General features: G+C 46.4%; 1 protein-coding gene across 8 annotated transcripts in view; it reads left to right on the top strand.

Annotated features, from left to right (window-relative positions):
- The window catches only part of LOC137423766 (uncharacterized), a 209,306-nt gene that overhangs the window by 159,730 nt on the left and 26,432 nt on the right, over positions 1-23,144 (top strand). For 4 of the 8 annotated variants that reach the window (XM_078771582.1, XM_078771578.1, XM_078771585.1 and 1 more), the window contains exons 2-3: positions 18,598-19,030; positions 20,730-20,867. The exons of 2 other annotated variants lie outside the window; for them this stretch is intronic. In XM_078771582.1, coding sequence (XP_078627708.1) covers positions 18,598-19,030; positions 20,730-20,867 — 571 coding nt within the window. Of the gene's footprint in view, positions 1-18,597; positions 20,466-20,729; positions 20,932-23,144 lie in introns of those variants that run through there. 2 more of the 8 variants (XM_078771602.1, XM_078771597.1) reach the window with 2 other exon arrangements.

Genomic DNA, 23,144 nt, shown 5'->3' with positions numbered 1-23,144 from the left:
CACTCCTCTTAATAGGAGTGAGACCCCTTAATCCACCGGCAGGGAATTACTCCTGCCAGGTCAGATTTGCATGCAGTTTTATGCTTCGGCGTTTAGGGCCCGCACGAAAAAGGCCAGCCTTTTTTACACTGAAAAAAGGTAAAAAGTCAAACATTTGAACAGCCTTGGACGTGCACCTTGACCCCATGGTCAAGGCACAACGTCAACAAGGCTGTCCCCATAACAATACACATGCGCCTCAACCCCGAGGGGGAAGCGCATGGTCATTCAAACGCATGCATCATGCCCCCCAAAGGGCCACAATGCATGGTCATACAGGTGGGACCACTCCTCTTAATAGGAGTGAGACCCCTTAATCCACCGGCAGGGAATTACTCCTGCCAGGTCCGATTTGCATGCAGTTTTATGCTTCCCGTTTTAGGGCCCCGGACAGGGCCTGCCTTTTTTACAAAGAAAAAAGGTAAAAAGTCAAACATTTGAACAGCCTTGGACGTGCACCTTGACCCCATGGTCAAGGCACATCGTCAACAAGGCTGTCCCCATAACAATACACATGCGCCTCAACCCCGAGGGGGAAGCGCATGGTCATTCAAACGCATGCATCATGCCCCCGAAGGGCCACAATGCATGGTCATACAGGTGGGACCACTCCTCTTAATAGGAGTGAGACCCCTTAATCCACCGGCAGGGAATTACTCCTGCCAGGTCCGATTTCCATGCAGTTTTATGCTTCGCCACAGGGCGGCACACTGCGAAAAATTAAACCAATGATGACCAAAATCGTCTATTAAGATGATCAAGGCACCTCCTAGCTTTAATGGTGAGCACCAGCCACAAATTATGTCTCACACGGTAAATACCGCATAACCCGCAAGGAACCAACAGCCTGTCTGCCACACAGACCATCGTTCCCACCAGTGCAAACCAAAACCAGGGGGTGCGGTGCGATCTTTGGTCTTGGACTTAGGTCCACAGGAGATCGGGACAGCGCTCGTCACGCTGTTATGTTCGTTGATTATTATCCCCGCCGATCGCACCGCACCCCCTGGTTTTGGTTTGCACTGGTGGGAACGATGGGCTGTGTGGCAGACAGGCTGTTGGTTCCTTGCGGGTTATGCTGTATTTACCGTGTGAGACATAATTCGTGGCTGGTGTTCACCATTAAAGCTAGGAGGTGCCTTGATCATCTTAATAGACGATTTTGGTCCTCAATGGTTAGATTTTTCGCAGTGTGCCGCCCTGTGGCGTTGGCAAAAACTGCATGCAAATCGGACCTGGCAGGAGTAATGCCCTGCCGGTGGATTAAGGGGTCTCACTCCTATTAAGAGGAGTGGTCCCACCTGTATGACCATGCATTGTGGCCCTTCGGGGGCATGATGCATGCGTTTGAATGACCATGTGCTTCCCCCTCGGGGTTGAGGCGCATGTGTATTGTTTTGGGGACAGCCTTGTTGACGATGTGCCTTGGCCATGGGGTCAAGGTGCACGTCCGAGGCTGTTCAAATGTTTGGACTTTTTACCTTTTTTCACACGTAAAAAAGGCAGGCCCTGACTGCGGCCCTAAACCAGTTGGCAAAAACTGCATGCAAATCGGACCTGGCAGGAGTAATGCCCTGCCGGTGGATTAAGGGGTCTCACTCCTATTAAGAGGAGTGGTCCCACCTGTATGACCATGCATTGTGGCCCTTCGGGGGCATGATGCATGCGTTTGAATGACCATGTGCTTCCCCCTCGGGGTTGAGGCGCATGTGTATTGTTATGGGGACAGCCTTGTTGACGTTGTGCCTTGGCCATGGGGTCAAGGTGCACGTCCGAGGCTGTTCAAATGTTTGGACTTTTTACCTTTTTTCACACGTAAAAAAGGCAGGCCCTGACTGCGGCCCTAAACCAGTGAACAAGTACTGCATGGAAATCTGACCTGGCAGGAGTAATGCCCTGCCGGTGGATTAAGGGGTCTCACTCCTATTAAGAGGAGTGGTCCCAACTGTATGACCATGCATTGTGGCCCTTTGGGGGGCATGATGCATGCGTTTGAATGACCATGCGTTTCCCCCTCGTGGTTGAGGCGCATGTGTATTGTTATGGGGACAGCCTTGTTGACGATGTGCCTTGACCATGGGGTCAAGGTGCACGTCCAAGGCTGTTCAAATGTTTGACTTTTTACCTTTTTTCTTGTAAAAAAGGCAGGGCTTCCCTGTGGCCCCCAATACAGGTAAATAAGTACTGCATGCAAATCGGACCTGGCAGGAGTAATACCCTGCCGGTGGATTAAGGGGTCTCACTCCTATTAAGAGGAGTGCTCCCACCTGTATGACCATGCATTGTGGCCCTCCGGGGGCATGATGCATGCGTTTGAATGACCATTGCGTTTCCCCCTCGGGTTGAGGCGCATGTGTATTGTTATGGGGACAGCCTTGTTGACGATGTGCCTTGACCATGGGGTCAAGGTGCACGTCCAAGGCTGTTCAAATGTTGACTTTTTACCTTTTTTCTTGTAAAAAAGGCAGGGCTTCCCTGTGGCCCCCAATACAGGTAAATAAGTACTGCATGCAAATATCGGACCTGGCAGGAGTAATACCCTGCCGGTGGATTAAGGGGTCTCACTCCTATTAAGAGGAGTGGTCCCACCAGTATGACCATGCATTGTGGCCCTCTGGGGGCATGATGCATGCGTTTTGAATGACCATGCGTTTCCCCCTCGGGGTTGAGGCGCATGTGTATTGTAATGGGGACAGCCTTGTTGACGATGTGCCTTGACCATGGGGTCAAGGTGCACGTCCAAGACTGTTCAAATGTTTGAATTTTTACCTTTTTTCTTGTAAAAAAGGCAGGGCTTCCCTGTGGCCCCCAATACAGGTAAATAAAACTGCATGCAAATCGGACCTGGCAGGAGTAATTCCCTGCCGGTGGATTAAGGGGTCTCACTCCTATTAAGAGGAGTGGTCCCCAACTGTATGACCATGCATTGTGGCCCTTTGGGGGGCATGATGCATGCGTTTGAATGACCATGCGTTTCCCCCTCGGGGTTGAGGCGCATGTGTATTGTAATGGGGACAGCCTTGTTGACGATGTGCCTTGACCATGGGGTCAAGGTGCACGTCCAAGGCTGTTCAAATGTTTGACTTTTTACCTTTTTCTTGTAAAAAAGGCAGGGCTTCCCTGTGGCCCCCAATACAGGTAAATAAAACTGCATGCAAATCGGACCTGGCAGGAGTAATGCCCTGCCGGTGGATTAAGGGGTCTCACTCCTATTAAGAGGAGTGGTCCCAACTGTATGACCATGCATTGTGGCCCTTCGGGGGCATGATGCATGCGTTTGAATGACCATGCGTTTCCCCCTCGGGGTTGAGGCGCATGTGTATTGTTATTGGGACAGCCTTGTTGACGTTGTGCCTTGACCATGGGGTCAAGGTGCACGTCCAAGGCTGTTCAAATGTTTGACTTTTTACCTTTTTTCATAGTAAAAAAGGCAGGGCTTCCCTGTGGCCCCCAATACAGGTAAATAAAACTGCATGCAAATCGGACCTGGCAGGAGTAATGCCCTGCCGGTGGATTAAGGGTCTCACTCCTATTAAGAGGAGTGGTCCCAACTGTATGACCATGCATTGTGGCCCTTTGGGGGGCATGATGCATGCGTTTGAATGACCATGCGTTTCCCCTCGGGGTTGAGGCGCATGTGTATTGTTATGGGGACAGCCTTGTTGACGATGTGCCTTGACCATGGGGTCAAGGTGCACGTCCAAGGCTGTTCAAATGTTTGACTTTTTACCTTTTTTCTTGTAAAAAAGGCAGGGCTTCCCTGTGGCCCCCAATACAGGTAAATAAAACTGCATGCAAATCGGACCTGGCAGGAGTAATGCCCTGCCGGTGGATTAAGGGGTCTCACTCCTATTAAGAGGAGTGGTCCCAACTGTATGACCATGCATTGTGGCCCTTTGGGGGCATGATGCATGCGTTTGAATGACCATGCGTTTCCCCCTCGGGGTTGAGGCGCATGTGTATTGTTATGGGGACAGCCTTGTTGACGATGTGCCTTGACCATGGGGTCAAGGTGCACGTCCAAGGCTGTTCAAATGTTTGACTTTTTACCTTTTTTCTTGTAAAAAAGGCAGGGCTTCCCTGTGGCCCCCAATACAGGTGACCAAGCCTGCAAAATCGGACCTGGCAGGAGTAATGCCCAGCTGGTGGATTAAGGGGTCTTACTCCTATTAAGAGGAGTGGTCCCAATTGTATGACCATGCATTGTGGCCCCTCGGGGGGCATGATGCATGCGTTTGAATGACCATGCGTTTCCCCCTCGGGGTTGAGGCGCATGTGTATTGTTATTGGGACAGCCTTGTTGACGTTGTGCCTTGACCATGGGGTCAAGGTGCACGTCCAAGGCTGTTCAAATGTTTGACTTTTTACCTTTTTTCATAGTAAAAAAGGCAGGGCTTCCCTGTGGCCCCCAATACAGGTAAATAAAACTGCATGCAAATCGGACCTGGCAGGAGTAATGCCCTGCCGGTGGATTAAGGGGTCTCACTCCTATGAAGAGGAGTGGTCCCAACTGTATGACCATGCATTGTGGCCCTTTGGGGGGCATGATGCATGCGTTTGAATGACCATGCGTTTCCCCCTCGGGGTTGAGGCGCATGTGTATTGTTATGGGGACAGCCTTGTTGACGATGTGCCTTGACCATGGGGTCAAGGTGCACGTCCAAGGCTGTTCAAATGTTTGACTTTTTACCTTTTTTCTTGTAAAAAAGGCAGGGCTTCCCTGTGGCCCCCAATACAGGTAAATAAAACTGCATGCAAATCGGACCTGGCAGGAGTAATGCCCTGCCGGTGGATTAAGGGGTCTCACTCCTATTAAGAGGAGTGGTCCCAACTGTATGACCATGCATTGTGGCCCTTTGGGGGGCATGATGCATGCGTTTGAATGACCATGCGTTTCCCCCTCGGGGTTGAGGCGCATGTGTATTGCTATGGGGACAGCCTTGTTGACGATGTGCCTTGACCATGGGGTCAAGGTGCACGTCCAAGGCTGTTCAAATGTTTGACTTTTTACCTTTTTTCTTGTAAAAAAGGCAGGGCTTCCCTGTGGCCCCCAATACAGGTGACCAAGCCTGCAAAATCGGACCTGGCAGGAGTAATGCCCTGCTGGTGGATTAAGGGGTCTTACTCCTATTAAGAGGAGTGGTCCCAATTGTATGACCATGCATTGTGGCCCCTCGGGGGCATGAAGCATGCGTTTGAATGACCATGTGCTTCCCCTTCGGGGTTGAGGCGCATGTGTAATGTTATTGGGACAGCCTTGTTGACGTTGTGCCTTGGCCATGGGGTCAAGGTGCACGTCCAAGGCTGTTCAAATGTTTGACTTTTTACCTTTTTTCATAGTAAAAAAGGCAGGCCCTAGCTGTGGCCCAAAACAGTTGGCAAAAACTGCATGCAAATCGGACCTGGCAGGAGTAATGCCCTGCCGGTGGATTAAGGGGTCTTACTCCTATTAAGAGGAGTGGTCCCAACTGTATGACCATGCATTGTGGCCCTTCGGGGGCATGATGCATGCGTTTGAATGACCATGCGCTTCCCCCTCGGGGTTGAGGCGCATGCGTATTGTTATGGGGACAGCCTTGTTGACGATGTGCCTTGACCATGGGGTCAAGGTGCACGTCCAAGGCTGTTCAAATGTTTGACTTTTTACCTTTTTTCATGTAAAAAAGGCAGGCCCTGTCCGGGGCCCTAAAACGGAAAAAAACTGCATGCAAATCGGACCTGGCAGGAGTAATACCCTGCCGGTGGATTAAGGGGTCTCACTCCTATTAAGAGGAGTGGTCCCACCTGTATGACCATGCATTGTGGCCCTTCGGGGGCATGATGCATGCGTTTGAATGACCATGCGCTTCCCCCTCGGGGTTGAGGCGCATGTGTATTGTTATGGGGACAGCCTTGTTGACGATGTGCCTTGACCATGGGGTCAAGGTGCACGTCCAAGGCTGTTCAAATGTTTGACTTTTTACCTTTTTTCTTGTAAAAAAGGCAGGGCTTCCCTGTGGCCCCCAATACAGTAAATAAAACTGCATGCAAATCGGACCTGGCAGGAGTAATACCCTGCCGGTGGATTAAGGGGTCTCACTCCTATTAAGAGGAGTGGTCCCAATTGTATGACCATGCATTGTGGCCCTTCGGGGGGCATGATGCATGCGTTTGAATGACCATGCGTTTCCCCCTCGGGGTTGAGGCGCATGTGTATTGTTATGGGGACAGCCTTGTTGACGTTGTGCCTTGACCAAGGGGTCAAGGTGCACGTCCAAGGCTGTTCAAATGTTTGACTTTTTACCTTTTTTCATAGTAAAAAAGGCAGGGCTTCCCTCCAATACAGGGTCAATAAGCCCGAAATCTGGATTGGCGGCTCTGCTTGATGTTTCGCCAATGGGGACCAATGAATAAATCTCTGTCTGTTGACAGAGTGGCCGGGCTGAAGCCTCCAGAAGACCCTTTGGGTCAGAGGTGACGCTTTGGTCTTGGACTTCGGTCCACAGGAGATCGGGACAGCGCTCGTCACGCTGTTATGTTCGTTGATTATATTATCCCCGCCGATCGCACCGCACCCCCTGGTTTTGGTTTGCACTGGTGGGAACGATGGTCTGTGTGGCAGACAGGCTGTTGGTTCCTTGCGGGTTATGCGGTATTTACCGTGTGAGACATAATTCGTGGCTGGTGCTCACCATTAAAGCTAGGAGGTGCCTTGATCATATATATATATATATATATATACATATATATATATATATACATATATATATATATATACATATATATATATACATACATATATATATATACATATATATATATATATACATATATATATATATATATATATATATATACATATATATATATATATATACATATATATATATATATATACATATATATATATATATACATATATATATATACATACATATATATATATACATATATATATATATATATACATATATATATATACATACATATATATATATACATATATATATATATATACATATATATATATATATATATATATATATATATATATACATATATATATATATATATATATATATATATATATATATATATATATATATATATATATATATATATATATATATGTATGTATATATATATTGTTACGGTTTGGGAAACTGCAAAGAAGCAATGGCAACCACCATACAGGTCCCTTGGAATAGTTATTTCATAGTATAAGATTACAATAGTTCCTTCCCCTTATACGGGTTAGAATATCATAATGCGTTGGAGTTTGGGTAGAGAGGCCTCCAATTCGTGAGGGATAATTAACTGTACAGTACATAGAAGCTCGTGCTCTAATTTACATGTCGCGTCAATTTGCATGTTGCGCCGTAGTCCGACTTGTAACGTCCACATGAGCAGCCATATGTACCATGGGGACAAAGATTATAATTGTAAAAGTCCATACCAGCTCCAAAGATGCATTCACTGCACGTGCGCTAACATAAATATCGCAACAAAAACATCGCACCCTTTCTTTATTCCCTGAAGTATAATTTCCTCACACGTCCCATAAACACAAGAATTCAACATTAAATTCATACACATTTTTATTTCCCTTCGTTTTATTTTCCTGTTGAGGTTGCATTGTCATGAAGCACGTCGTCGTTCCACACGTGCTTGGCTCGTTCAAAAGTGACAGCCTTTTGTAACACGCGCTAAATGGTCATAAGCGACCTGTCTGGACGTTAAGTTCATCCCGACGAGACATTGAGAGGTATCAGGGATTGCTCCGTGCTTGTGATGTCGATGGGAGCCGTCCCAATGTTGAGTGAAGAAAGAACCTTTCACTCACACCACACTCGGACCCCATGACCATAACATTATATGCATATATTACACACACACACACACACACACACACACACACACACACACACACACACACACACACACACACAAAGGTGGATACTTCGAGACCAGGAGGGCTTTGTTCCACGTTCTGACAACTGCATGTGGAGATAACAACCAGCACACACACATGCACACCTTCGTCCATGCCCATCATTACATATTGTGTAATAAGTAACAAATATGTTATTTGTTGGGCTACAGTACTGTGAGAATATCATTCCGTTGGTGTCGCATTTTATGTCAGGCGAGTGAAGGTGACCGGATTATTGAAGCATCTCGTGGGTATTGTTACGTGCTCCTCCCCGACCCCCTGGTCACGGTGTACCTCCGAGCCCCGAGAGGAGTCACGGCAGAAAAATGTGTTATTCTGTATGTCAAAGATCAATGGTGAAGCCACACCAATTGTTACCAACAAACAAATATTGTACTAAGATCACACAAGAATAACAGTACAAAAACAACAGTAATCAATTGTACAACAAATAGTATATCATTCCTATGATGGTGCCATCAGGTTCGTACAATATAACTCACTGTGCTCCAAGTGAGCGAAAAGAAGAAGATTCCCAATGTCTCTATTCCCGGCTTCAAGCCAAAGTTGATTCGCTCCAGCGATCGTCAGATGAATGTCCAATCGAGACCAGAATCCCGTTGCGTTGGCAGTTACAGTCCTGCTGCCAAAGCTGTGCAAAGGCGCCCTCCAGGTGACTGGGAAATCCAAAGGCGCCCTCCAGGCGACTGGGAAATCCAAAGGCGCCCTCCAGGTGACTGGGAAATCACACCCTCGGGTATGGACGTTCCACAGCTCGCAGTCGGCAAACCTCAGATTTACCTTCAAAATTCACGTTGCACACACACACACACACCAGATACTTTTGAATGCAGCGAAAACGGCTCAAGTGAAGCAAAGAAAAACCTTGCACGACGCGCAAAGGCTGAAGCGAAGCAAAGAAACCTTGCTCGACGCGCAAAGCGCGCGAGTCAAAATGGCCGACGGCCCGTACTCGAGACGTTACGGCAGTCCAACGATTCTCTTTGGAATCCACCGCAAAACCTGACACGCAGGATGATCTGTCACAGCGATAACAACTCTGTCGCAGGAATCCCTTTCCTGGGAAACCCAAAGTTCACTCGTGACTCTTGCTCGCCAACGTTCGCTCCAGACCGCAAAGCAACTATGCTTCTTGTCCGACTCCACTCGCTCCGCCTTCTTTTTCTCCTCTTTCTCTTCGTCTTCGTCCGGTTCCCGATCCAGTTTCCGGTTTCTTTTAACACTAACTTTTTCACCTTTTGAAAACGGATCATAAACAATAAACCTTTTGAAAACGATAATAGTACATGGAATCAAAAATGTTTACAGTGGGTGAAAACCACAACAACGGAAGTGACGAATCTGTAACACTCCCCCCCCCGCCCCCCCCCCCCTCAAGAAAGAAAGTTTGAACATAGTGAAAACTTTCTTTGCAGGCAAAAACTCTTTTAACAAACAAAAGTAAAACTCACACCCAAATCACCAATTCCCGTGAGCAACAATAATTATTTCCCAAAAATAAAGCAACAAAACTTCCAAACAACCTTTAGAAATTTCCAAAGTTAGTTCACTCTGGACAAAGCATCAGCAACGACATTGTCCCTGCCCTTTACATGCTCAATTTCCAAGTTGAACTCCTGCAAAGCCAAACTCCATCTCATCAACCTCTGGTTTTTATTTTTCATTTTTTGAATGAAGGTTAAGGGTTGTGATCAAAAATCCAAAACAAAGCAAATCTTTTGGCACTCAATGGAAGGAGCCAAGCTGAGAACCATGTTTCATGGTGGTTGGGTGGTGAGGCCTGGAAGTATTCACTACCTGGACGCATTTAGGAATGTTGAGTTCACAGGTTAATCTATGTAGAAATCTTGACTCAGCTACTCCGCAGCATTCAGTGCTTCAAACGCTTCTTAACTTTCATAATAATCACGGGGGGGAGCACTTGTCGCTGTAGTCACGTGAATAGCGGTCTCCTTCTCGGCCACTACCCTGATAATCATCCCTTCGGGAGCTGCCGTAACTCTGGGAGCCTCCATCGTAATCTCGACTGTGGCCACCACCAAAACTACTACTCCCACCCTGGGAGACATAGCCACCCCTGAAACTACCTCCACGTTTTCCTCCTCTGTAGCCCCCTTGACGCCCATGGCCTGCCTTCTCTACTGTTATGGTCCGACCATCCAAATCCTTGCCATTCAAATCCTGTTCTGCAGCTTTGGCGTCCTTTGTGTTTTCAAACGTGACAAAGCCAAACCCTCTCGACTTTTGCAGCTTCCTGTCTTTTATCAGCAGCACTTCCAAGAGTGGTCCATATTTGCCGAAGACAGAGTCCAGAACATCTTCACTTGTGTCAAAGTTCAGCCCACCTGCAAAGAGCTTGCCAACATTGCGTCCATCCATGACTTGTGTGTGCTGACACTTAGTTTCCGGGTACTTGACAAGAAGTGCTTGTGCAAAGCGTGACGTCAGTACCTTCTCCTTCTCTTCAGAGCGCTTCCTATCCATAGCACGAGTCGCAGCACAGGATGGAAAGATACCCGGAATCTCTTGCTCTAACTGTGCATTTTTTTTAATTTTTTTTTTGTATACAACATCGAGGCTCGTGAAAGAGTGAACATTAATCACACAGAAAGACAAACCGACTCGTAAAACATGTAACATCGGGAGCGGTAGACAAGATGGGGAGAGAGGGGGAAGGACACAAACACAACATTTGAGAGCAGGGACCGAGAGACATGGAGACATAGAGAGATCTGTGGGAGGGAGAGGGCTTTGGGGGGGGGGGGAGGCATGGAAAGGGGGGTGGGAGAGGTATAAAACATATGGACACTGCCAGGACTTCCAGGAAAGAAGTTGGAATTTCAAACAAGGTGGATCTGGGGTGCATTAGTGGGGGTAGAAAAGATCAAGGTTTTGGATGGGGGAAGATAAGAGATGGTGGTGAACAGCTGTTTTAAAGACCTGGAGGGAGGCGTGGGATTGAAGGGAGTGTGGGAGTTTGTTCCAGAGGTGGGAGAAAAGAGGAACGAAGGAGTGAAGGTGAGCAGAGAGCCGAGATTTCGGCAGTTTAACCATCAGAGGGTTGCTGGCAGATCTTGTGCGACCTGTTGGAATATTTGGGGGACAGAGCACAGAGAGAGCTGGGGGAGCAAGGCCGGAGAGGAGTCGGTGGAAGACAGAAAGACCACCTACCTGCCTGCGGTGAGTGAGTGAGTGAAAGGCCCTCAGAGATACTGTAGGTTCATCGCGGGAGATTCCAATGATTCTGAAAGCTTTGGTTTCAACAGCGTGAAGCCGAGCTAGGTGTGAGGCAGGAGCACCGACCCGTAGGGGAGAACAGTATTCCATTGAGCTGCGGATGAAAGCCTTGTATGTGGTGAGGAGCTCAGGTGTGCCTAGGAAGGACTTCGCACAACGGAGGATGCCCAGTCGGCGACTGGCTTTGGAGGCCAGCTTGGAAATGTGGTTTTCCCAAGAAAGATCATGGCAGATAGTGAGACCCAAAAGCTTGAGCGTCAGAACTTCTTGGAGAGGATTGTTGAGAAAGTAGATGGGAGGGTTGTCCAGTCGATCTTTTCGGAGAGACATAGTAAGAGTGTGAGATTTGTCAGGATTGAAAGACATGTTCCACTTGTTTGACCAGTCTGTGATTTTGTACAGGTCTTCAGAGAGTGAGGAGGCTGCAGACTGCCGATCTGAGGGAAGAGGAATGGAGCGGCAGAGAGTGGAGTCATCAGCAAAGAGATAGAGAGGATTTTCCAGAGAGTCGGAGAGATCATTGATAAAGACCAGAAAAAGCACAGGGCCCAGAACACTGCCTTGGGGAACTCCAGCCTGAACAGGAAGGGGAGATGAGAGAAATCCATTCAGGGCCACACGTTGACTACGACCAGAGAGGAAGTCCGCAAGCCATGCATGGAGATTTCCATGGATACCACAGGAGGAGAGTTTGATGAGCAGAGCTGGGTGCCAGACCGCATCGGAGGCATGTGATATGTCAAGGGAGACAGCTCTGATTTCCTGTTTGGCATTGAGGACCTCCATCCATTGTTGGGACAGCAGAAGGAGCATGTCCAGAGTAGAGTGACCTGGTCTGAAACCAAATTGATGATCAGAGATCAAGCCATTGGAGAAGGGGAAAGATTTCATATCCGAAGCAATGATGGATTCCATGACTTTGCTGATAATTGGGAGCAGGCTGATTGGTCTGTAGTTGCAAGGATCTGTTTTTGCACCTTTTTGTGTAAAGCAGTCATGTTTGCTGATTTCCAGGATGCTGGCAGATGACATTGAGCAAAATATAGGGTGAAAAGAACAGAGAGAGGGTGAGATAGAGCGGCAGAGCAGGATTTTAGGACCCGTGGGCTGATGCCATCTGGTCCAGTTGCAGAATCAGAGTCAAGGTTAGACAAAAACTCCTCCACCTTGTCAGGAGAGAAGGACACAGAGTCCAGGAGCAGTTTGGTTCGACTGGGAAAGGTGGGAACAGAGAGAGATGGGTTTGGGACTAAAGATTTTGAGGCAAACACAGAGTTGAGGCATTCGGCTTTGTCACGTGCGATGTCAACTGTGTGGCCATTTGAGGTAAGGGAGGGGATGGAGGGGGAACAAACACCAGAAACGGATTTGACCAGACGCCACCAGGATTTGGAGGAAGGAGACAGGTTTGAGAGTTCATTCTTGAGTGTGGAGAGATAGTGCTCCCTGGCACTCCTGAGGGTAGACACACACTTGTTCCGAGCTTGGTGGAAGGAACTGAGATTGTCTTCAGTTGGATTAGCCTTCCAAGAGGCAAAGGCAAGTTGTTTCAGGGCAACTGCTTCACCACAAGATTCAGTGTACCATGGACGGGAGGAAGGGTAAGACAACTGAAGACGAGATGGGATAAATCTGTGCATGAGAGAGAGCAGTTTGCTTTGGATGAATTCCCAGGAAGAATTGATGTCAGAGGCAGTGGAGATGGGAGACCAATCCAGACGATTGATGGCTGCTTGAAGACCATCCCAGTCGGCCTGAGTGAAATGCCAGACTCGACGACGCTGAGGAGGCTCTCTGAGAATGGCCAGAGAGATGTCCACTTTGACAAGCACATGATCAGAAGAACCGATTGGAGCAGAAGAAGAGCAGCAGACATTAGCAGGGAAGTTTGTCATAACCAAGTCTAGAAGAGAAGATACTCCATTGGCTGAGATCCCGGTCAGGAAATTGACAGATTGTGTCAATCCCAGTGAGTCACAGAAGTCCTTTGCTGAGGTGCCATGACTGGTGAGAGAGGAACCCACACCCAACCAGCTGGCATGATGACAGTTGAAGTCACCACATATGAGGAAGAGAGAGAGTTGGGATGAGTGGATAGAAGTTGGTCCATGTTGTCAGACAATGAAATGTAAATGGAGTCATCACTGTTTGGAGGACGGTACAGAACACATATGAACAAAAGGTGGGAGCGGAGAGGAAGCCATAGCCAGAGGTACTCCTGGGGGTGAGGACGAGAGAGGGCAGTGCAAGGAGAGTGAGGAAGAGAGTTTTTGATAAAGATAGCTTCCCCACCACCAAGACGAGGCTAAGGTCTATCATACCGGAGGAGGGAGTAACCAGGAAGAGATATTAAGGAATCAGAGACATCTTGAAGGAGGAAAGTCTCTGTTAAGCAGATCAAGTCTGGATTGTCAGAAGCAACCTGTATGGAGAGATCAGTCAGGTTTGAGCGAAGGCCCCGGATGTTTGAGGTCCATACCGTTAATGAAGAGAGAGGGGGAGCATCGGGTACAGGGGAGGGGAGGGGAGGAGTGGGGTAAGATGAAGGATGAGAGGGGGAGGTAGGGAGAGCAGTTGATAGTGTGTCAGAGATTACAGAAGAGTTCCAAGAAAGGGAAGGATGAGGAGGATGAAATGTTTGATGGTGAAGGGATGAGGCACAGTGAGTGGTTGTTGGGGGGGGGGCAGAGGAAAGTAGGAGGTTGTGGGGGGGGGGTGGAGGTATGAGATAGAAGGGAGACGAAGTGGGGAGGAGGCAGCTTTGAGGAGGAGGGGGGATGAGTGAGAATTGGAGAGGAATGGTATGGGGGGAGATTTGAATGGGAGGGGTTGGGGGGAAGTTTTGAAGGGGAGGAGGGAGTTTATGAGGGGAGGGGCAAGGGGGGAGTTTAGGAGTGGAGGGGCAAGGGGGGAGTTTAGGAGTGTAGGGGCAAGGGGGGATTTGGAGGGGAGGGGCAAGGGGGGAGTTTAGGAGGGGAAGGGCAAGGGGGGAGTTCAGGAGTGGAGGGGCAAGGGGGGAGTTTAGGAGTGGAGGGGAAAGGGGGGAGTTTAGGAGTGTAGGTGCAAGGGGGGGGGATTTGGAGGGGAGGGGCAAGAGGAGAGTTTAGAAAGTGGATGATTAATGAAAGACGAACATTGATAACAAATTGGGTTTGTTGTGATTTTCAAGTTAGCAATCTGATTCAGAACGATGGAGGGGTGGAATGAATCTGAATTTAGACCATGTCGTGAGGGATACGTATAAGAGATTGCATTTCTTTTTTATGACGTGGAATGAGTTGGAGAGGAAATTGAAAAAAGCCTTTTAAATAGGAAGAAAAACAGCGTGTTGTAATATACCACTGAATAAAACACTGAAGGGGAAAGTTTAAACAGTTTAAAATAATATTTAAACAGAACCGTGACCAATCTTATATGCACAAAATACCAACGGGGGGAGAGCCGAGAGGGACCACCACGAGTCACGTGAACAGGGCAAAAGGTGGATGGCAAGGAGATAATGGGGGCGGGGTGAACAGCACACCTGGACAGAAAGTACAGGATGAGACAACAGCACACGTGGAGAAAGGAAAATAAATGTTTTTGGTTTTTTTTTTTGTTTGTTTTTGGGGGGGGGGGGGGTTGGAATTTAAAATGTTAGACAAAGAGTATTATGTTCAGGGTAGAAGGGAAAAAACTAAGAGCCAACCAAAACACGATGTAGGGGACTTAAGCTAACAAACACCGACGGGGATACAAGGCCACACACGTGGAGCAGAACACGATTAATTAATTACGAGTTACAGGAAATTCAAACCAAAACTAACTATAAACAAACAATAACGCATGGACGATAAAATAACGAGTTGAAATTTGACAACCACACGAATGAAAAAATAACCGCTTTGGATGCCCGGAGAGAACCAAGCCTCAAGGTCGGAAGCTTCAAAGTGTTATTTTCCATACTAGGCTTTTCAACAAACATCGGGTTACCAGAAACTTGACCACCGGCCAAATCATTCCCGATAACAAAAGAGATTCCCTCTACACGAAGAGTGGCTTGTAAACCTACAGTGACCATTCCTGACACCAAATCAGACTTTAAATGGATGACATGAAGTGGAGCTTTAACATAGCCACCAACTCCCTGTAAAAGAACACTAACACCAGTTGCCGTCTTCTCTGACAATGGCAAAATGCCTTCAAGCATCAAAGGTTGATGTGCTCCTGTGTCCCTCAAAACCCTAACAGGTCTCTGGTTAGTCAAGTTTCCATCCAGTGACACAAACCCCTCTGAAATAAAAGGTTTGTAACCCTCTTGAACAAGGTCGTTCTGTGATGCCGTAACTTTGGCATGGGAACCTTCACAAGGCACTGTCCATCAAGGACGATTTCTCGCATTTGCCAATGCATTCGGAGTTGTACTAGTCTGACTCCGCTCCTGAGTTTTCCTTTTCAGGGTGTAACATTAGGACATCAAATGCCCAGGTTTCTTGCGAAAAGCGCAAGTAGGCCCAGAGGAAAAACTCGAGGTCTGCCTTGGGCCCCCCGGAAGATAAGTCTGTCTTGGAACTGTAGTCTTCTGATCCATAAAAGTTGCGGTATCAGATTTGTCCCCATAGTCATCTCTCGGCCGCCTCCACGAATATTTGTTCTCCGCCCCTGATTTACCATAACTCCCCTGGCGAACTCTAGGTGGGAAGTTAGGTTTATGGAACCCCATCCTATGTGCCAAGGCATAGTCATCTGCCACGGTTGCTGCCTCATACAACTCTGGTACTTTCTTTTCATCCAGATGTACTTTAATGTCCGCGTGGACACACTGTTTGAATTCCTCCACCAAGATCAATTGTCGCAACAGTTTGAAGTCTTTCCCAATCCCCTTCGAATCACACCACCGATCAAACATGGTTTCCTTCATTCTGGCAAACTCCACATGGGTCTCACTCTCCCTCTTCCTGGCATTCCGGAATTTTTGCCGGTAAGCTTCAGGAACCGATTCATAGGCTTTGAGAATGGTTTTCTTCACTATCTCATAATCTGCACATTGGTCAATCGGTAAAGCCGAATAGATATCATGAGCTTTACCCAACAGACCACTTTGCACTAACATAGTCCAGGACCCCACAGGCCATTTTAGCATTTGAGCCACTTTCTCAAAGTGTAAAAAAAACTTGGCTACCTCCTTTTCATTGAAGGGTGGAACCAGCCTCACATGCCTACCAACTTCCCAGGTGTTCTGACTAGTTTTCGAACTAGCCAGCATGGGTACGACTTCTCTCCGTTCTCCCATTAATTCCAGCTCCTTGAGATTAACTTCCTTCTGATACTTCATGTCACGTTCCTTTAACTCCCTTTCTGCTCTCCTTTCCTCTGCCCTTTCCTTTGCTCTTCTTTCTTCGAGTTCCCTTTCAGTTCTTCTTTCCTCTGTTCTTCTCTCCTCGAGTTCTCATTCCTGTTCTACTCTTTTTTTCCTCGAGTTCTCGTTCCTGTTCTACTCTTCTTCTTTCCTCGAGTTCTCTTTCAGCTCTCCTTTCCTCTGCTCTTCTCTCCTCTGCTCTTCTCTCCTCGACTTTCCATTCCAACTCTTTTAACCTTTCCTGGCTCTGCAGTTGCATCTCCATTTTCGGGAGCTCCACATTTTCTTTTTCCTCGGGTAACCAATCCAAGGCTACCTCTGTCCATGTTCCCTGTCCCACCAGAGATTCTACCACCAATGTCTGCATCTCTGCTTTCTTCATATGAGCTCGGACCTTCAAGTTAAAATGTTTGGCCAATATCAAGAGTTCCGATCTTTTTAACGCTTGGAACTGTGCCTCATTAGGGGACGCCGCAAACTTTTCTGCGTCAAACACCATGGTGACAATCAGTTAACACCTGGTAACTTTCACACAATTTCTTTTCCAATTTTTTGAAAAATTTGGGAATGTTAGAAAAATTCCAAATTTGGGAATTTTGGGGATGTTCGGGAAGTTCGGATGAGCCCCCAATTTCTGTTACATGCTCCTCCCCAACCTCCTGGTCACAGTGTACCTCCGAGCCCCGAGAGGAGTCACGGCAGAAAAATGTGTTATTCTGTATGTCAAAGATCAATGGTGAAGCCACACCAATTGTTACCAACAAATAAATATTGTATGAAGATCACACAAGAATAACTGTACAAAAACAACAGTAATCAATTGTACAACAAATAGTATGTCATTCCTATGATGGTACCATCAGGTTCGTACAATATAACTCACTGTGCTCCAAGTGAGCGAAAAGACGAAGATACCCAATGTCTCTATTCCCGGCTTCAAGCCAAAGTTGGTTCGCTCCAGCGATCGTCAGATCAATGTCCATTCGAGACCAGAATCATGTTGGGTTGGCAGTTATAGTCCTGCTGCCAAAGCTGTGCAAAGGCGCCCTTCAGGCGACTGGGAAATCCAAAGGTGCACTCCAGGCGACTGGGAAATCACACCCTTGGGTATGGACGTTCCACTGCTCGCAGTCTGCAAACCTCAGATTTACCTTCAAAATCCACGTTGCACACACACACACCAGATACGTCTGAATGCGGTGAAAACGGCTGTAGTGAAGCAAAGAAAAACCTTGCGCGACGCGCAAAGGCTGAAGCGAAGCAAAGAAACCTTGCTCGACGTGCAAAGCGCGCGAGTCAAAATGGCCGATGGCCCATACTCGAGACGTAACGGCAGTCCAACGATACTCTTCCGAATCGACCGCAAAACGTGACATGCAGGTTGATCTGTCACAGCGACAACAACTCTGTCGCAGGAATCCCTTTCCTGGGAAACCCAAAGTTCACTCGTGACTCTTGCTCGCCAACGTTCGCTCCAGACCGCAAAGCAAATATGCTTGTTGTCCGACTCCACTCGCTCCGCCTTCTTTTTCTCCTCTTTCTCTTCGTCGTCATCCGGTTCCCGATCAGGTTTCCGGTTTCTTTTAACATTAACTTTTTCACTTTTTGAAAACAGTTCATAAACAATAAACCTTTTGAAAACAATAATAGTACATGGCATCAGAAATGTTTACAGTGGATGAAAACCACAACAACGGAAGTGACGAATCCGTAACAGTATTTAGATGTAAGCCTTTCATAATTAAGATTCTCGCTTACCCCACACGTATTGTAGCTTTGATGGTTTTCTTTTAATGGAGGGGGGGGGGGGGGGAGGGAGTCTGATATTTAACTGAAGTTGGAAGTTGAGGCTGCACAACAGGATGAGGGTGTGCTCTTGCTGGTAAGATTGATTGGATAAAATTATAGATCACAAAAATGTATTTTCAAACTGAGTGAAGAAAATGTCACTTGTAACAAAGTGAAATGGTGTGTATGAAATGAATTGATTAATTCATGAAATGGCATGTATGTAATGACTTTATTAACATGAGCATTGTATCCCTGGCAGTTCATCGGTGAAATGCACCACTTCTTGGAATGGCTCCAGTCACAAGGCCTGAGAGCAGAAACAGCCCAAGCAGTGATTGATAAGCTTGGAATTGAGAATCAGAAGGTTATTCAAGCTTGCACAGAGTCTGATGCATTGCGAACCGAGCTCCTCTCTCTCGCCAAAGAGAAACTTCAATTTGGAATGTATGCTGACTTCTGTAAATTTATGAATTCTTTTTTGAAACCGCAAGATGTCCAGATTGCAGGTTCTTCTCTGTTGGGAAGTCTGTTCGTCAACTTGGAGAATGTTATTCGGGAACTTTCAAGTTTCTCCCAAAAGTTTGTCAGGTCCCAAAATGTGCAGCTGGAAAACGTTTCTGGGTCCTGTGGAATCGGGTTCAGTGATTTCTGCAGCCTCTGCTCTCAGGATGATGGATCAAGACCAAAGTCTCGTATGTTACTTTATCCACCTTTGCTTGCCAATAAATACTTTGAAAGTTTCCCAAAGTGTTTTATGTTTAACGGCACATTTCATTTATCCCCATGTTTTATGTCATGGAAAATCTATAATTTGTCATATCATGGAAATCCAATCTGAAGGATTTCTTTGTCAAATTTTCATGCAAAAACAAACTACAACCCATTGCTCGATAAACTTGCAAACTGTGAAAATTGTTTTTTTCTTCAACAACTTCTGTATTCAAAAGGGAAGACTATTGTTATGAATGTTGGGTTGGGGCATATATAGATTTAGGTAGATCTGCATAGGTAGGTGTCTGGATGTCGTGATAGGGAATCTTGATGTAATACGTTCTGTAGCCCGAATGTCGGCGTAAGCTGCGTACCTGTGTCCCCGCCATTAAGAGGCGGGGCATGTTAAGTAGTTCTTGGGTTTATGCTAATTCCATTGTACGTCGTACCCTCTGTGATCATTCCGGTGTCCCGTATGGCAATGCACTAATAGACAGTAGATAGATGCATTAGTGCACACACTAATTAAATCCCCCTCCACCACAAGATAATAATAAAACCTGACCGGAAGAACAGACAGCAAGAGGCTGCGCAGTATTACACCATGGCGATGGAACATCGATCAGGCAGGCTGAGGCCATGTCCACTTCGCGATGGATTGACACCAAGGTTTTGATGGGCAGATGACATCACTGGAAGGCAGGGCCAATCGGCATGCAGCTGAAGCCCAGGGACAATAAGGAGCCAGCTGATTGGCCAAGGGTGATTAATAAAAGTGGAGAGAAGCTGACATTTTCTCTCTTGTTCTGGATGCGATAGCAAATGGTCGGAGACCGACATTTGCGCGATCTCGTCCCTGCTCATTGAAGAGACCTGAGTGCCGAGACCTTGTTCTTGCTCTCACAATTCCTCTGTCCCGACCTCTTGCCCTTACGCTTTCCTTCACCTCGACCTTCTCTCCTCCCTGACCCGAACGTTGGGTGCATCGCAGCTTCGTGCCGAATTTGGGAGGGGATTGCACGGCTGGTGAAGCCGGTTGCACGCCCGCTCGCTCGCTCGTCGTGAGAGGTTTTATTGGGGCCCGGTGAACGGGGGCGCATCAAGGCCTTTCTTCCCACCGACCGGAGTTGCGTCGGATGATGCGCTCGAGCCAGACGATCCCTGACACTGCTAGACAGAGATAAGCTTGCACCACACGACGTGTTTCCTTTTGTAAATTCTCCTTTGTGTTGTTTTAGAAGTCTGGTGTGGGGACGTCCCAATTTAGGAATCATAGTTATTTAACCGACGTGTTTTAGTTTATTGTTATTAGCATCCGTGGCAATAAAGCCTTATTTAATTTCACTGCACATAAAATCTGGTTAGTGTGAGTTCATTTCCTGCAGGTTTGAAGGCTGCCCGGCGAGATCGTGTCAGGTAAAAGCTTTCTGCTTGTTCTTCCTCCCTTCCGCCGCACATATATATAGTCAAATCCGCCATTGATCATCGCCTCATTAACGCTCGTTTCCATCCGTGATTTCCCGGTTTTCACTGAGGGCAATCACAGCACAATATATTCAATTCTCAAATTTTTATTTAAAGTTAAATCAAGCTCTGAGTTGTAAACTAAACTTGAGTAACTGTAGTTTACATGTCTACCTTCTTTGTGCAGCATTTGGTTAAATGTCATGTTGTGTGCAGGTGAAGGTGATCTGGAAGAAGCAGCTAATTTCCAAAAGGATGTGCCTCAAAACGTTTGGAAATCATCTGTTCTGATTGAAGAGTCAAACGATGCATCAACACAAGAATCCAGCAGCACATCTCCTCTTGTTGATCCAGGTTTGTGTAACCTTACAGGAAGTGCTGTATTATGCTTCGAAATGTCATTTGACTAATTTTCTGTGTCAGTCACATATTTTATGCAGGCAGGAAAGTTGTTCCCAATTTGTGGGAAAAACAATTCCATTTTCACTCCAGCTGGAAAGTTTGTTACTCTGTGTTATAAAGTTTGGCTTGCGTTTCAGTAAAGATTCCTCATCCATCCTCCTCTCCCTTTTATTTGATCGTATCGCCTCAAATCTCTTTCCTCCCTTCCCCAAATCCACTAACCACCTTCCCATTTGCCCAAGTACCATATGCATTCCCTTGGTTTACCCAAATGGGCCGAAATTGGTGGCACACGCACGGGAGCAGATGCCTGGAAGACGTTTCTTTCCTTTTTTAAAGGTTTATTTGTGATGAATATGGGGGCAAACATGGATGACATGAGCAGTTTGGAACAGTCCAAGCAAATCAACACACATGAGCAGGGAGAAGGGAGTATTCAACTTGTATGCAAGAAGATAAATAAAACCTAACCCACACCTGGTGCCACAGATTACATTTGTACAAATATTTAAAATTGCAGGTGGGGACTTTCCTCTTATTATGATGTGCAGGGTGGAAGGCGATGAACATCATAAACCGATTTTTCACAGTGTTGTTGAAATCTTCGAATGCTACTTTTGAACCCGCTTTTGGCATATCAATTGATGTTACTTGATGGTTGGAACAATATTTTGAAGGTTGCTTCAAGCTTTCTTTGGTGTTGAAGAAGTTGAGGCACCACTGAGTACGTGGGTGTTTCTTACCGTTCCTGTTAGATGGTTGAGATGACGTCAATCTTGAAACGTTTCTGATGAGTGTGTAATGTGCTTTCTCCTCAACTTGCAAATAGAGAAGGGCAATATGGTTTTCTTCATCGTTGTAGGGGTTCGACTTTTTTCGTAATTGGATTTTCTTAAAATCTGTTTTTACCATATGCGTGAATGCTTTGAATGTTTCCTTTTCAACTCCATGAATATCTTCTCACTTCATCAGGAACGTCAATCCATCAACCTTTCGTGTGTTTCATACTTCTTGTCATGGCTTAACCTTCCAGGATTCCACTTTGGTGGGATCGTGTGCGAGAATAGACTTGAGGAAACATTTATTTTCTCGATTTTTTTTTTTCACATTCACCACCACTGTGTTTTAGCATTATACCCTTCAGTAATTCGATATATGAAGAAGAGTAGGGGGAAAATGTGTGGTTCTGGTGCACATAAAATTTAACATTGAAGTCAATGGGGAAAATTAAGGGGACTTATTGACTCTAACCCCCTCTCTCGCTAAATACACCCCTTTTTCTTGCAAAAAATTGCGCCCCTTTTTACCCTCACCTGAGGAGAGGTATTGCATTTGAATCTGTTTGTCCGCACAGAATAAATATGATTTTCTCTGCAACCGTTGGTCTGATTGACAGGAAATTTTCACCATAGGTGCAACTCCACCTGTATAATTTTCTAATGATAATTATGACGTCATGGGTCACTTGGTTTGGCCGCCATCTTGGGAAAAACTTTGCACCTCTTTATCTCCGAAAGCGCTGAATCGAAAAAATTGAGACATGGCTCATTGTAAAGAACTCTCCATGGGGAATAAAATATGTTAATGATGATGTCTTAGGTGCCTCTATCATGTCCCCATAATTTGCCAAGTACAAAACATCATCCGATCAAGATGAAATTTCTTGAGCATAATCTAGGAATAAATTAGTGGAGAATTTTTTTAATGATTTCGTCGGTCACGTGGTTCGGCCGCCATATTTGTTTGAACACAAAAACCTTTCCGCCGGTGGGATTAAACTGGATTAAACTCCATACCTGGATGACCTGGAGATGACCTTCATTGAGTGTTCCCCATTAACTTGGCTTGGGTTCGAGCTCACCTCAAATTTAACATTGAAGTCAATGGGGAAAAAGGAAAAAACTTCTTGGCTCACACCCCCTCTCTTGAAAAATTCCTCCCCCCCCCCCCCCATTTTCTCTCAAAAAATTCTGTCCACTTTTTGCTAAGCTCATTTACCAACTACTAAAACACGTAGAATTTAAAATTGAAGTCAATGGGGAAAGAGCTAAAAAACTTAATAACTCACTGGATTCTCAACCAGATTTCACCCTCTTTTGGGGCAACCTATTTACAAATATTAAATCCTCAATCGACCCAACTACTACTCACAGTTACTCACCTACTGCTCACCTCAAATTTAACATTGAAGTCAATGGGGAAAATTAAGTTATTAGGGAAGTTCTGAAA

Source organism: Myxine glutinosa, chromosome 1, assembly GCF_964187855.1.
Source record: "Myxine glutinosa chromosome 1, kmMyxGlut1.1, whole genome shotgun sequence".
Taxonomy (NCBI): Eukaryota; Metazoa; Chordata; class Myxini; order Myxiniformes; family Myxinidae; genus Myxine; species Myxine glutinosa.
This window is presented reverse-complemented; position numbering and strand designations above follow the sequence as displayed.